The sequence below is a fragment of the Tenrec ecaudatus genome, chromosome 1 (genome assembly GCF_050624435.1).
Source record: "Tenrec ecaudatus isolate mTenEca1 chromosome 1, mTenEca1.hap1, whole genome shotgun sequence".
In the NCBI taxonomy this organism is placed as follows: Eukaryota; Metazoa; Chordata; class Mammalia; order Afrosoricida; family Tenrecidae; genus Tenrec; species Tenrec ecaudatus.
In genome coordinates this window covers 63,290,005-63,306,322 of record NC_134530.1, presented here as the reverse complement: position 1 = coordinate 63,306,322, position 16,318 = coordinate 63,290,005, and the positions used below count along the sequence as shown (strand labels likewise).

The window sequence follows — 16,318 nt, the reverse complement described above, 5'->3', positions numbered from 1 at the left end:
GTTTGATTTCCTTAGGATCCCTTGCCAGCTCCATCTTCGATCCACTCAAATTTCTTGTGGGAGCATCAGGAGGCGTCTATGCCCTGATGGGCGGCTATTTCATGAATGTCTTGGTGGTAAGAAAGTCCTTTTGGAAATGGAGCCTCTGGGCTTTTAAAATTTTACTTTTTTAAGCAGGAACTTTTATAGTTGAGTCTCATTACAGTAAGTTATGCTTCATAAAATGCCCCAGAGATGGCACAAATGGTGTGCACTCTCCTATCAGTCTAAAAGTTGGCAGTGAACAGCCCCTCCCTGGTAGCAGGGAAGAAAGGCCTGGTGTGAAAATGGAGGCGCGGGGAAGTCACCTGGTCCGCTTCAGCTTCCCTGGAGAGAGAGAAGCGGTGTCAAAGCTGATTCCTGTACAGCGAGGCCGACGCCTGTAGGTCCGCGTGGGACCTTGTTACCAATTCTGACACCAGCTGTCACTCACACATCAATCTCTGCTGGGTTTGATACTTCATGGCAGTGGCCACAGAGAATTCATGAACTACTTTTATGGGTTTTATGAGGGAGGTAAGAGGTTTACAATTCTGGACCTGCGCAACTTGGGATACAGTTCTGTCAGGGCAGCTTCTCAGCTAGGTCCTAAGGTAGGTCTCTCCCTGGCTCATGGCCTCTTGGGTTTCATCCCCTGAGGCCTGGGTACCCAGCCCTGGTCCTGCTGAGGCACATGCTACAAAGCTCTTTAGCTTCACTAAGTGCCCATTCCCCTAGCTACAGGCCTTGGCCTGAAGGTGCTCTGTTCTCTTGCACTGAGGGTTAATGAGTCTCACTGAGCCAAGTGTCCAGAGGCACCGCATTTGGCCTGGGAGCTTCTTGCTGGAAGGCAAATAACTTTAGCTTTCTCCCTGTGTGGCCCAGGAGGCCACCAGGCGTCTGGTCTCCTGACTCTCTCCCACTGCTCCTTGCTGCCTCCATCATTGCAGCTTTCTCTCTCTGTCTCCTGAGTTTACAGGGGCATTTTAAACAGTTTAATCGTCAAGAAAAAGCACACAATTGCGAAAACCGTGCCACTAAATAGACTGAAAAGGGAACTTGTTACAGCATGAGAGCTGAAACAAGGCAGGATCACCTTGTTTGACCTTAGCCAGGAAGGTGCTTGCTGGACAGGCACCCTTTGGGGCATGTCCGTGAATCATCACAGAAGCGCCTCAAGTATTAATTTGGGGTTACAAATAGCATTTAGCAAGCAGGTAAACTGACCAACACAGAGTACATGAATAACGAGGATCGACAGTGTTTGCTCAGGGGACTCTTCCTTTATGAGTCAGCGACTCAAGGAGGACCAGCTCTTCTGAGCATGGTAAGGCCAACAAACGTGTAGTTTTCCTTTCAGAGTTCATCTATACCATTTTCTGATCTCCAAAGTCATAAATATGAGTTAGAGTTCTGAATCAAACTGACAGAAAGTCAGAGTCTCCTGACCATCTACACGTCATCACCAGACACGCGCACGTGCGTGCGTGCGCGCGCACACACACACAGCCCACCTTTCCCCTCTCCACGCCTCTGTACAGCAGCAGCTCGACTCCACCTACCCTTCCGGCCTTTCGCAGGGTGTTCTTTCACATTTATCTTTCGGCATCATTTGTGTGATTGTTTGTTTTGTTGGTTTGCTTTCTTTTGGGAAGATGCCTAGAATTGGATTTACCAGATTACATTTTAGATACTCACCAAATTGTTCTCCAAAATTTTACCCTTCTTCTGATAGTATGTGAGAGTGGCAACAACGTTTTAAAAGGGGCTAAAGTTCTGGCTCATTCTAACCTGTGAACCTGCAGTCGGGGATCCTGTAGACATACCTTTGGAGGAAAAACAAGAAATCACAGACACAATTCCAAACACAGTAATTGAGTGTCTTAGAAAAAACAACAATTATGTGTCGCAGCAATGGGCTGGGACACAGAGTTGTTGTTTGCTGTCTTCCTGGTGACCCCTGACCCACGGTGACCCTACATGCACCATGACTGGTGGGGAACTCAGGGAGGGGCTTGTGATAAAAAATCAAACAGACAAAGGAAACTGCTTGACTTATGTGTGTAGCAGGAGGATGTTGTGCAAGTTATTTCCTACTGTAAGTCACGGTCATGAAAGGGTGAAAATAATTTAGAATAAATATGACTATATTGGCATCCTCAGAGAGAAGGAATTACTTGAAAGGGAAGGAAGACGTACAAATATCCTATTGACTCAAAAGTCCTCTGGTGGGACTGAGATTTCAAAGCTAAAATCAAACAATGTCTTCTGACCAACATTGTGAATTTTTTCCAGAAAAAAACGGTTTTGTTTTTTTTAAAGGTAACTCTCAAATTTCAGTTACATACTTGATAGTTAATTGCTATTGGGAAGGAAGATTAAATGAATACTAGCACCCCCCTGGGAAAAAAAAGAAAATTGGAAACATTTATCAGGTTGAGTCTGAGGGTATTTAAAAAATGGACACATGATTTTAGAGTACTTCTGTTTGGTCGGCAGGCTCATAGAACTGTCTAAGGTGATTGCCTGGTACGGGCAGCATGTTCCATATGTTCTTCAAAGCGCATTGCCCTTGAACTTCCCAAAGTGAAAGCTGGCCTGGCACTGGCACGGCTTTGTTTTGCAAATACTTACTACTTCAAGCTTTGAAAGAAGAAGCAGAGGAGGAAGGGCTTAAGTGGAGAGAAAATGCTTTGAAAGTGATTAGGGCAAAGAATGTAGGGATGTGCTTTATACAATTGATGTATGTATATGTATGGACTGTGATAAGAGTTGTATGAGCCCCTAATAAAATGTTTAAAAAAGAAGAAGAAGAAGAAGCGGAGGAGGAAGAGGAGCAGGAGGAGGAGGAGGAGGAAGAGGAGGCAGTGGAACTGATGCTTCATTTGTCGAGATGGCTTATATTATTATTTCTCTCTTTGCAAGAATTTTCGAGAAATGATTCCTGCCCTTGGAGTTATCAGGCTACTGATCATCATCCTGATAAGTATGTCTGTTCTGTGGACACTCTCCACTTTCCATGTTTTACTTTCCACCTCTGAAGTGAGCCTTTGCACATGCGCGCCTGGTTGGTGTGCCCTAGCCCCAAGCAGCCCCAAGCAAACAAGCTTAGCCGCCCTCGTGGGGGGTTCTTGGAGATGCTTCCGGGTGACAAGCTTTCTCTGTGTTCCTTCTGGATGGAGTGGGGACAGCTGAGAGAGTAGAGCTTAAGCCACCCTCTCGTTTCACCACGACAGCTTCACTTACATCTAACATGCAGTCATTCGCTGTAGCGCTATTGCTCGAGGACGCTGAAAAACCACTGATCTAATCTCTTCCTTGATAACTTAATTATCAGATAAAATTTGGGACTGTTTTTTTTCTCTCCAGAGGAAGCAACAATAACAACAAAAAAAAACTGAGATAGAAAGTGTCTGAGCTTATTTCTGTTGAACTGAACCCAGAAAGCAGGTATTCTGAGTCCCAATTCACTGCTACTACGCTTAGTTTTAGTAAAAACAAAAACATGCTTTCTTCATGTTTATATTTTAAATATTCTTAATTAAGAGAAACTTTTATATGAAAAACAGTCTAAATAGAAAGCTTTTCACATCTTTTATTTGTATTTTATTGGCTCTTCCATATTCACCACCATCCAGTTGATTAAAACTCATATTACAGGGCTGGGTAGAACTACCCCTGTGTGTTTCTGGGACTGTAACTCTTCACAGGAGAAGAAAGTCTGTCTCCCACGGAGTGGCTGGTGGTTTCGAACTGCTAATCTTGGGGTTAGCAGTCCAGCTCATAACCCCAGGGGCATATCTTGCTCATTTATATTCAAAACTAAAACTCTCCACTTTGTTTCTTTAGAAGGAGGTTAGAGCGTGACTTAGAAACCAAATTGAAATTGAATGACTAGTCATATGTATCAACCATAGGTCCCCTTGAACCTGCAATCAGAGAAAGTCTGTGGAAGACCCACTTGATGATGGCCCAGTACTAAGCTGGAATGGCAAAAGATAGAGTTGTATGGCAGTGACCTTTATGACACCTGAAAACATGAGAGGTGGTCCCATCTTCAGGCTCATGTAGAGGTGGAGTCCTGGGGCTCTGAGGTGTTCTAAGTTGCAGGGGAATTAACAGGCATGCCATTGGCTCAAGAAGAGCCTTCTGTGAGCCTTTCTAGCCTCTTTCACAAGAAATTCCTTGTTCTGTAAGATCCAGTCTAAGATAAGTCTCTCAAAGTTATTTGGCCTTTTCGGAGTGTGTGTGGGGCGATTACGCAGTGCTCTCTTGGCAATGAGAAACTTTTGTACTATAGCACTTACTAGGATTAAGTGTAGGTATCTGCTTTTGTAGCCACCCCTGGGTGCCCTGATACTCTAATGGGTTACATGTTGGGCTGCTACAAGGTCAGCAGTTCAAAACCACCAGCTGCTCTGCAGGAGAAAGATGAGACTGTCTACTCCACAGAGTTAGTCTTGAAAACCCAGAAAGGACTGGGTGCGAGTGAGTTTGGTATTTGGTTTGGGGATCATTCCAGAGTCCCGTAGGGCAGGATGCACACTTTGGGGAACACTGGCTTACAACATCAGTCGGATCAGACAAAGGAGACAGCACAAGGGGCAGGAGCTGTGAATGTCTGAGCAATCCATTTGATAAGAAGGATGAATGCCTCCATCTCCAGGGCCTTTGCTTTGGGACTTTCTCCCCCTGCAAATCTAACTGCAGAATTATTAAACTTCCTTGAATAAGAAAGGAGAAGGGAGCCTTTCCGGTGCTGGTAGCTGGCAGCTGGAGAGGACCATGGCTGCAGTGAGCGCACTTTCATTGTTGCCATCAAGCCTGACGGGGTCCAGTGGGGCCTTGTGGGAGAGGTCATCAAGCGCTTTGAGCAGACGGGCTTCCACCTTGAAGACCTTCTCAAAGAGCAGTACCTCGCCCTGAAGGGCCGTCCAGTCTCTGCTGGCCTGGGGAAAATGCATGCCCTCGGAGCCAGAGGTTGCCATGGCTGAAGGTGGGGCTGAAGGTGAGGTGACCAAGGGTATAAACAGGGAGACAATACAGAAGGAGACTGTAAAAATCTAAGCATGATACAGCTGCCTGGCACAGCATGGGAACAGCGTGATGAGGTAGAGGTCTTGTGGAAAAGGAAGAGCAGAGTTAGGAAGACTGAGGATTTTTGCTCCTGCAAGCAGAAACAGCTGCCATTTAAATTTTTCTAGATGGAATGAAAAAGAAAACTTAAATAGGTTGAGTCTGAGATGCTTAGATGTTACGGACATAAGGGGAGGGGTGGGGTCTCACTTATGGGACACTGAGTTTGGAGGAGAGGCGCTAGGTAAGAGATACACAATTGGGAGTATCAGCTTGTAGGTGGTATCTGATGTCATGAAACTGCATGAGAATGGAGAAGATAAAGGGTTGAGGAGTGAGTCCTGGGCCTTTCCAAGGTTAACATGTTGGGAAGATGAGGACGGACCTACAAAAGTTTTTTTTTTTTAGGGAGGGACTGATAAGTTATGTCAAATACTGATGACAGTCGAGCCAGGACGATGAGGCCCCCAAAGGAAGCACAAGCTTGATGCAGTGAGCTGAGCAGAGAGGAGGAGTGTCGGAGGGCTTTGGGAAAACTGTAAAGGGATGCTGCTGGAAAGGGAGGAAGAGACCCCGGTGGAAGGTATGGGGGTCAAAAGCGCTTTCCCCCACACTGAAGAGATTTACCTTGTTTGTATCCAATGGGGGAAATCGAGGATACGGGAGAGAGAGATGGATCCAGCACACCAGAGAAGAGGTTAGCCTTGGAGAGGAGCAAGGCAGAGCAGTCAACACATTCATAGCATCCTGGGGGAAGGCAGATGGTCTGGTTTAGGGTTCTATTAGTGGATTTGGTAGCAAGTGAGATGGGGGCAATTTGACTCAACTCACAGCCACTGAGTCAGTTTCTACTCAGGGTGACCTTGTAGAACTTGGTGAAGTGCCCGTGGGCTTCTGATCCTGTCACGGTTTTATGGGACTTGAGGAGAGAGGAACATGTATGGAGCTATTGTTTAGCAGAGTGGATAAAGAGAATTGACGATGGAAATATAGTTAGACTGACGCTTGGGTCAGACTGTGGATAGAACTGAAAGCTAAGACAGAGGTGACATTTGATGAACCCAAAGATTTTTGCCTGGCCACATGGCAAGAATAAAATGAGTCTGCTAATTGGTATCAAGAGTTCAATTATCTACATATACTCTTGGGTAACTACTACCTCAGAGAAAAGGAACTACATTTCGTGTACAAACAATTTAACTGTTAAAAGGGAAAAAAACACACCAATAGTTCATCCCGAGAGAAAAAATAATTCACTTGCTTATAACCTATATCACACAGTTGACAAATTTGAAGGCAGAGCAGTGGAGGGCGTTGTCAGGCGTGGAGGGCAGAGACAGCGTCTGGGAACCAGGAGAGTGGTGGGTGATCAAGAACCAAGGGTCAAGTTCACACAAATAGAAGGATAAAATAATGCTGTTACACTTGTCCTAGGTCTTCAGTCCAGATGCTTCCTTTACGTAATGAGGAAGATAAGCTTCAGACCCGTAAAGGGGAAAGGTTTATTCTCGCTGCCATTGAGTTGATTCCTTGCTCATAGTCTCCTGGAAGGGGTGGGGGGCAGGGGAGGTTGTTTGTGGGGTTTTTCGCTTCTTTTTAAGGGACAGTACTTTACCAGTCTAAAAAACACAGACAAATTTACTGCTACGATTGAGTCGATTTGGATTCATATCGACCCTCTAGGCCTGAGTAGTACATTGCCTCTGGGTTTCTGAGACTGTCAGTCTTGATGGGAACAGACACCCTCACCTCTCTTCCGTGGGGAGGCTCACAGGTTCAGCCTGCCGACTTGGTAGTTAGCGGCCTAGCTTGTGACCCATGCCGCCGCCAGGGTTCTTCTTCTCAATATGAGTGGGAAAAACCGAACCCACGCCCCTTTCCTTCATTACAGAATATCTCGACATTGCTTATGTAATCTTACCCCATTCTTGAGGCCAGTAATCAAATCGATCCACGATGTGCGTGGACTGCATTCTTCCAACCTCTTAAGCAGTAGGTGGCAAGTCAGTCGCAGCAAACCTTCCCCATTTCTCGCTTTCCGAGCACATGTCATCTCAAAGTGTTTGGCCTGGCTTACCTGCTGTTGGAAAGGAGAACGCTTTTAATACCCTCCAGATCAGTAAGAAACAAATGATGAAATACAAATACATTTGTTCATTTTAAACATTTTCCCTTGGAAAAATATAGGCCGTTCCCAACCCCGCCCTGGTTTCCTAAGAGATAGTTAGTAATAGTCTTAATTTTTAAGGTTCTTCTCCACCCAAACATCATTGTTGGTGGTGTTATTTTCTAAATAAGTAACTGAACTTTCTTTTGGAAAAATGTAGGAAGCCTGACATTTTTGTTCTTAAAAAAAACTGTACAAAGGTAACTGTCATAAAGAAGAACCTCATTAAAAAATAGTTGCAAAGAGAATTTTTACTGCAATGTGAAAAATGCCTTTCAAATACTGTGCTGTGTTAAAACTTTTATACGTAGTAATATCTGAGTCATGTTTAAAAACACCTAGAAAAAGACTGATGAACTATGCCAAGATTTTTTTCTGGGATGGGGTTATGGACAATTAAAAAAATCCATTTTTATATACTTTTATGCTCCCTCCTTTTGTTATATAATGAGTATGTATTACTCCTGTAAGTTCAACTATATTGTTTTAGTATCCTTTGGTATAGTGGTTATATGTTGTGCTGCTAACCCAGAGATTAGCAGTTCAAAACCACCAGCCACTCCATGGGAGAAAGGTGAGGCTTTCTACTCTCCTAAATGATTACATTAGAAGCCCCTGTCCTTTAGGGTCCTAAGAAGCAGAATTGGTTTGGTGGCAGTGAGTTGTTACCTTTAAGCACACCAAATAATGGGGATCTCAAATTTTGAGAGAGGAAAATTATTTGATCCCATGGAATAAAAAGGGCTTCTTTTGAGATGGGAAAGGAGTCCCATTGGCCCAGTGGTTACAACGCTTGGCTGTTAACAGGAAAGTCGGTAGTTTGAATTAACCAGCCATTTTTCAAAATCACTTTATTGGGGGCTTATACAGCTTTTATCACAATCCATCCATCCATCCATCCATCCATCCATCCATCCATCCATCCATCCATCCATCCATCCATCGTGTCAAGCACATTAGTACATTTGTTACCCTTATCATTCTCAAAACATTTTATTTCCACTTGAGCCCTTGGTATCATTTTTACCCCTTCCCTGCCCCAAACCTGCCATTTCTTTAGAACAGTGGCTCTCAACCTGTGAATCATGACCCTTTTGGGGGTCGAACAAACCTTTCACAGGGGTTGCCCGATTCATAACAGTAGCCTAATTACTGTGGGCTGTAGGCATAAGGCCAGACCCTGGGGTCAGACTTGGATGGCCTTGAAAGCTAAGACAGGTGACATTTGATGAATCCAAAGATTTTGCCTGGCCACATGGCAAGAAAAAAATGAGTCTGCTAATTGGTATCAAGAGTTCAATTATCTACGTATACTCTAGGGGTAACTACTACCTCAGTTATAAAATAACAATGAAACTAATTTTATGGTTGGGGGTCACCAACATGAGGAACTGTATTAAAGGGTCACGACACGAGGAAGGTTGGGAACCACTGCTTTAGAGAAAGATGTGGTGCCTATTTCCTTAAAGCTTTACAGCCCTGGAAGCCACCAGGGGGCAATTGTGCCCTCCTATAGGGTCACTGTGAGTCAGAATTGACTCCCTAGCAGAGTTCTTTGTTTTGTTTTTTGAGATAAGTCAGAATCAACTCCGTGGCAGCTGTAACAGATACACAGACAGACAGCAGAAGGAAGGAGAAGCGAGGGATTTGAGATGGGGAGACTGCCATGTTAATGGTGACAAAGGTGTCTTTGAGGGGACACCTCTCCCCCAGGGCAGCAAGGCTAGACCTAAGCCATTGCTCCAGCAAGGCAGCCCTGCTTTCCTTCTCTCTCTGCCCACCTTTTGTGCTTGGAGCAGGAAATGCAAAGATCGGGAAAATAAAAAACAGCCACATCTATTGAGCATTTTGTGCACTGGTCAGTTACAATTAAATTACTATTGGGAACTTTTTCCGCTTCAATTTCTGGCCAGTGACGTGGACAGCACTGCAGTATTGGCAAGTCAAGTAGCAAAGAGCACGTGGTGCTGACGCTGCAGTCCCCAGGTGAGGACTAAGTCTTCCGTCTCCTAGGAGGCCCTGGGTGGCTCAGTGGAGCAGAGGGAGCTGGACGGTGGGTGTGCAAAGCACGGCTGCAGGAGTTTCCAATGGGCCTGTAGTAGGTCAGGTCTAGGCCAAGACAGCAGGACCCTCCTCTGGCAGCTCTGTTTACTTGAATACCTAAGCCCTGCCTTTCACCACCCCATGGGAGGATGTGACTTGGTTCCTTTCCTGGCCTATCTCTGGGGCTCCTGGCAGTCATTAGAGGCAGTTCTGTGGTGGTTGAGGATGAAGCCTGTCTAACCAGACTGTATAAAGTTCACATCCTGTTTTGGCCTCTCTGCTGTGTAGTCTGGGACAAGTACTTAGTCTCTGGTCTAGGTTGATGTTTAAGATACCATCGATGCACCACTCCCCACTGGATTGCCGGAACGGTAAGGATGTCCTAGCGCACCTCCCAGGTCCTATCCTGCTCCCTCCAAGTCTGTTTCTGACCCAGCAGCCAGAATGATCTTGTCAACAACCAATGTCAGATTGTGTGACTGCGGGGGGGCTCAAAATCCTTCTGAGGCTTCAGTGATGTTGAAGAGTCGTCCAAGGGCTTACAGTGGCCACCAGGCCCCGTGTGGTCAGTCTGATCTCCTTTCCTGCCGTTTAATTCCGCACCGCAGTCCAGAATTACCTGCAAGGACTGTTGAAACAAGCTGATGCTCCCACTGTAGAGTTTCTGGTTCGAAAGGTCTGGGGGTGGGGCTGGAGAATCTTAATGTCCAGCTAGTTCCCCGGCCATGCTGCTGCTGCTGGTCTTAGGGTGACCACATTCTGCAATCGAGCCTGCTAAACGACTTTGGCATTCTTCAAATGCTTCCAGCCAGTTCCTGCCTTAGCTGCTGACCACACAGCTCAAAACCATCAGTGCTACTCAAGAGAAAGAGGAGGCTTTCTACTCCCGTGAAGAGTTACAGTCTCGGAAACCCACAGGGCCAGGTCTACCCTGTTCTATCTGGATGCTATGATTCTGCACTCCCTTGACAGTGAGTTTGGTTTTATTCCTGCCTAAGGGACCTTGCACTTGCTCTCCTCTCTACTGGGAAGACGTTCCTCAAACATCAGCAGTTCTGGCTTCCTGACAGAAGTCCCTGGGTGCTGTACAATGTTGTACTCATGGCTGCCAGATAAAGTGTGGAGGTGGCGGCTACCTATTGGAACTTTGGAAGAAACCTACTTCCCCCGAGTCAGCCATTGAAAAGCCTGCCTGTGGTTTTCACACACATGGGGTTGCCATGAGTTAGAATCTACTCCCGGGTAGTGGGCTTGGTTTGGTTTGGTTTGGCTCCCTATCGCCAGCAAATGTCAGATTTCTAGTGAGCTCCTGCTCGACTGTCCTGTTAAAAATGACACCCTACTCCTGGCATTCTCAATTCCTTTGTCTAGGATTCTGCATCTCTGGAGCACTTACTACCATTTAGCATCCTCTTGGTCTTTTTTTTTTTTTTTCATCCTCTTGGTTTTACTTGTTTGCCTTCCTTATCAGATCATTTCCTTGTGTTCCACCCAGCAATTCACACCCATTTTGTTTCATCTCATTGATTCTAATCCCCACAATGTAACATCACTCATCCCACTTCCTTCTTCGGTTTCCTGTTTCTATTCCTCCATCTTCCTTTACTGTTTCCCTGGGTAAGTACCAGCCAGCTTGTGGAGGCAAGGCTATTGCCTTAGCGCCACCTCCTGGAATAGTACCTGGCACATCGAAGCCAATCAATACGTATTTGCTGGATGGATAAATCTGCAAAATGGGCTTATGATCGTACTTAGTTCATGGACTTGTTATAAGGATGAAGGAGTTGGCACATGTAAAATCTCTTGGAAAAGCATCACATACGTCTCAATAAGAGTGAGCTGCTGTTGGTATCCAAGAGCCCTGGTAGCTTAGGGGGCTAAGCATGGGCTGCTAACCAAGAGCTCAAACACACACACACCAGCAACCCTGAGCGAGAACACCAGGCTGTCTGCTCCCATAGAGACTCGGCTCTTTGGAGACCCTGGGGGGTTGTTCCACTCTATCCTAGAGGGTCATGAACCAACTCAAAAGCCGCAGGTTTGGTTCTGGCTGATGAGGATTAGCAAGGAAACAAAACCATTTGGCGCCCTGTTGTGCAAGTCCTGGGCTTCATCTGGCTCTTTTTCATTCTAGTTGCCTCGGATGTGGGATTTGCTCTCTACAGAAGGTTCTTTGTTCCTGCAAACGAGTCAGCGGTGAGTTGTTTAAAATGAAAAATCTGTTTAGATAAACTAGATTAAGAGTGGCATCGAAAAAAACAAAACAAAACAAAAAAGAGTGGCATCGAGTAGGGACAGCTCCTCTGTGATGTGGAGTCCTGTGTGGGTAACTAGTTGATGTGCTTGGCTGTTAACTGACAGGTTAGTGGTTCGGGTCCATCCAGAAGTGCCATGGAAGCTTGCTTCTAACCCACATTAAAAAAAACAACTAGCCACTGAAATCTCTGTGCGGCACAGTTCTATGCTGACACGCATGGGGTTGTCGTCATGGGTTGAAATCTTCTCAACAGCAATGGATTTTTTTAACTCTGTAAAAAGTTTTACGCCTGGCAAGTTTCCATTTGGATGCAGAGAAATTGCTATGAGAAGCAGACTGGGATATCCTTTCCACTGACCTTTCTCCTAGTCCTCGCACTGGGCTCTATGCCTCAGCACCCGCCTTATTGCTCACTATTCCAAAACGGATGGGAACATAGAGACGAGTTGACAGCACAAGTAAAAGGTACACCGCTTCCATTTGGGCTGAAATGTGTGTTTACATCTGCGTAGCTTCCAGTTGAGTATCTGCTTGTAGAAGTGACTAGTGCTTTAATTCCCGTGGTCTGTTTATGTGGGATCCGATTACACCCAGATGGAGACCCCTCAGGGCAACTCCACTCTTACTCTAGATTCCACCTAGCACCCTCTTAAATGCAGACACAGTGGCTCCATCTTGTCCCATCCCCCCTCAACCCCCTGCCCTAGAGGGAGTGAAACTGACATTGGCTGGCTCTGAATGTTGCAGAACGTCTCCTTCTGTGTGCATGACGACATTCCTGTCTTGTTTTCCAAGCCCCTGAGTTCACCAGACTTGTAAGACTCTTGTGTTTGAGTCTGGTGGCTTTGAGTGAGTTGCATCCGAAACAGGCAGGAAGCATTTTCTTCACTTATTTGTCTTTGTTCTTTCTCCGAAGGTGTCTTTTGCAGCTCACATTGCAGGCGGATTCGCTGGAATGTCCATAGGCTACACGGTCTTCAGCTGCTTTGATAAGGCCCTCCTGAAAGACCCACGGTTTTGGATAGCAATTGCTGCTTATTTAGCTTGTTTCGTATTTGCTGTGTTTTTCAATATTTTCCTATCACCGGCAAACTGACTGTCCCAAATATATACCAGTAACAAGTCACCTGAAGGGGGGTGGGAGGTGGGGTGGGGGATGGACCGAGAACTCCTATCAAGAATCAGAGACCTGCTAAATACAGGCATGTACATATGTAAATATATTTTTATACGATGGGGAAGTAGATCTATGTACAAATATTTATAGGTTTAGTATTAAGGTAGTAGATGGACATTGGGCCTCTACTCAAGTACTCCCTCAACACAAGAGCACTTTGTTCTATTAACCTGGCATTCCATGATGCTCACCTTCCCAACATGACATGATCACTGAAGACAAAGTGGGTACATAAGCAAATGTGGTGAAGAAAGCTGATGGTACCTGGCTATCAAAAGATAGAGCATCTGGCGTCTTAAAGGCTTGAAGATAAACAAGCGACCATCTAGCTGAGAAGCAACAAAGTCCATGTGGAAGAAGCACACCAGCCTATGGGATCATGAGGTGTTGAAGGGATCATGTATCAGGCATCAAAGAACAAAAAGAATCATATCATTGTGAATGAGGGGGAGTATGGAGTGGAGACCCAAAGCCCGTCTGGAGGCAACTGGACATCCACTTACAGAAGGGTCTCGGAGAGGAGATGGGCCAGTCAGGGTGCAGTATAGCACTGATGAAACATACAACTTTCCTTTAGTGTTTTAATGCCCCCCCTACTATCATGATGCCAATTCTACCTTACAAATCTGACTAGACCAGAGGATGTACACTAGTACATAAAAAAGATTTAGTCTCCTTGGAAGATCTCAAGATTGCTTGATTGAATCCACAAATGCCACACTATACTATGCTAAAAGTGTTCTTGATACCTGTCACTGGTGAGACTGGCTTTTAGAGGTTCGCTGTCAGAGGTGTTTTAGATACATTGTTGCTAGTCTTTCCCACAGCCCAGGTGGTAGGCAATACTCTCTACCTTAGAGATGGAAATAGAATTCAGAGAGCTAGCTACTGCTCCATATCTTAGAGACTCGTTCCGTGGGTCAGAATGGAGTCACACACAGAGCGGGCCCCATGTGACACAGAACTGCCCCCACAGGCCCCAACGATTGTGAGGATGGCACAGGGCTAGGGCGGTGCTTTGTTCTTTTGTATGTAGGGTCGCTATGAGCCAGAAGTGACTTGAGCCCTAGTGGTGAGGTGGGTTACGAGTTGGGCTGCTGACCACAAGGTCCGTAGTTTGAAACCACCAGCCGCGCCTCGGGAGAAAGATGATGCACTCTTGTAAAAGGTGGCCATCTCAGCAGCGCACAGGGCGCTTCCATTCTGTCAGCTGGGCTCCTCGGGAGTCAGGATGCATGATGGTAGTGACTTTGACTTAACACAAACAACAGTAACAACAGTTGCTGGAAATCAGGGCAGGGAAACGCTGACAAAATTAAGTAACTTGTCTAAGATGAGGCAGAATTTAAATGTATAACGAGAATCTGAAAACCTATACCTGGTCCTCCGTTGGCCTCGCAATGGTGTCTTCCCCCAGTGCGGACAGTCAGGCTATCAGAGCAGGAGGACAAATCTATCTTCCAGAAGGTGCAGGTGTTTTCAGGCAGCGAGTGTAAGATTCTAACTATTGGTCTAGAACCCCAAGGAACTTGTAACGGGCTTTCTGGGGCACAGGGAGCTGGCGTCTTGGGATTCCTGTTAGTAAGATTCTTATCCCTGGAGTGGCGAGTGGCTCTCCAAGGAGTGGGTAGGGCTTAGTTACGAAAGAGAAACCTCTGAAAGTCCAGCGACCTGCCTTTCCCCACACAGAGCCCATCTTGTCTCCCACAGTGGCAGTTTCACGGCTTCTGAACGCAGGAAGTACAGTTTTCCTCCTTTCATCATCCTTGTAGTTCTTAAACACCCATTTAAACCTGTTACTCTATTCGGAAAGGGCTTCGCACATTTAATTCGCTTTAACAAGAACAGTGGTGTCAGCATTTTGAGAGAAACGATCTAGGAGTTGCCGAACATTTTAGAAACAGAACGTGTGTACAGTATGATTATGTACTGGATTCAAACAAGAAAAGACCGGGGTGGGTAAGAAGAGATATCATATCGCCTGGTCCCTCCTTCATGAAGGGGGAAAAGGGACATGGCTTGTTGCTAGACAACAGTGAGACCAGGCTGTGATGAGGCAACAGCCTTCCACAGAGATAAGAGGAGAATCTTATTGGACTATCAGGGGAGGGAGCATCTACATTCCAAAGGAGACACTGATATTTCTGTTGCTGAGTGTGGTGGGTCAATGGGAGGAACACCGCCACTGCAGGGAAACTAAGGGGAGAACAAACCCAGCTTTAAGGTCCTGGATAGACACTTTGAGTAAGTTTCTACCCAACCCTTGGTGAACCACACCATCGACTAAGCACAAGGATGACCTTAGATGCTGGCCTTACGGGGAATATGGCATCCCCCAAAGGCCACACGAGAAGGGCTCGATGTGGAAACGACTATGGCCATGGTGGTCACTGGACCTGGCTCAGTGGGCGTGCAATGAAAGGGGACCCAGACCACAATATATTTGGTGCCTCAACACTCCTTTTGCAGTAATGTGACAGCCATTAATCTGAGAGGCAAGGATCTACCCTTGTAAGAAATGGTACGGTAAATCTCCCCATAGCACTAACCCCATGCTCAATGCAGAGAGAGCTCAATCCATTAAGGAATCTGCACACAGCAACATCTCATGGATGACAGCTTGCAGCGGGACGATACATAACTCCTCATAGCAACAGTCCCTTAAACCCCAAGGACATTGGGCATACTGATGTCATTAACATAATCACTTCATCCCACAGGGGGATGATTAACCATGGTTTTTGTTTGTGTTGAAATTTTTTTTAATTAAAAAGAATTCCTCCTTTTCATTTGTCTTAGTTTTCTTTGGTTGTTGTGCTTGTTGGGTTTTTTGTTGTTGGTTTTGTTATAATATGACCACCAAAGTAACCCAGAGTTGTTAATAATCTGTGGATAAGCATATGGATTCTGGGCTCCCACTTAATTCTAGCACTAATCCTAAAATTAATCCAGTAGTTCTTATAACATGACCCTGCTCGGTGTTCACCTTCAGGAAGAGATCACTGAAGAGATGCGTGCTATAGCAGCAAGGTGAGGTGAAGAAAGCACATGATCCTGGCTATTAACTGGAATAGTGCCTGGAGTCTTCAAGTCTTGTATTTAAACAAGCAGCCATCTAAGTGAAGTGTCGATTAAGTCCACATGGAAGAAGCACACCAGCCTGTGACAATAAAATCCAAATACGATGATGGGAAAAGTATCAGAGCTTAAATTGTGAACACCTAATTTGTAGAAGACTCTGGAGGGCAGTAGGAACCCAAATTCCATCTGGATAATATCTAGTCAGATGAAGCCTCTGGCAGAGTCCCTCTAGCTACAGGCAAGGGGCTGTAGCAGTTTTACTGTAAACTTGATCATGGTGATGCAAACTATGGTCTATGTGGCCAATCGACCTCTCTCTTGACCCAACCTAAATTTGTTCTAGGCTTACATATTTCTCGTGTGTTCCATGTCAGAAAATTCTCTGGTTTTTAAAATATTGTTGGTGGTCTTTTCTTTCATTTTTATCACTATTACTTCTTTCTGTTTCATTTTTTTATTAGTCTGGGTAGACTAGAGGAACAAATTCATCGACAGTCAT

At 45.6% G+C, this 16,318-nt stretch overlaps 1 protein-coding gene across 1 annotated transcript in view; it reads left to right on the top strand.

Annotated features, from left to right (window-relative positions):
• The window catches only part of RHBDL2 (rhomboid like 2), a 69,412-nt gene extending 53,930 nt beyond the window's left edge, over positions 1-15,482 (top strand). Inside the window, exons 5-8 of the mRNA XM_075554195.1 lie at positions 16-116; positions 2,944-3,004; positions 11,439-11,500; positions 12,478-15,482. Of these exons, the coding sequence (XP_075410310.1) occupies positions 16-116; positions 2,944-3,004; positions 11,439-11,500; positions 12,478-12,657 (404 nt within the window). The 3' untranslated portion in view covers positions 12,658-15,482. The remainder of the gene's footprint in view (positions 1-15; positions 117-2,943; positions 3,005-11,438; positions 11,501-12,477) is intronic.
• Positions 15,483-16,318: the final 836 nt, after the last annotated feature.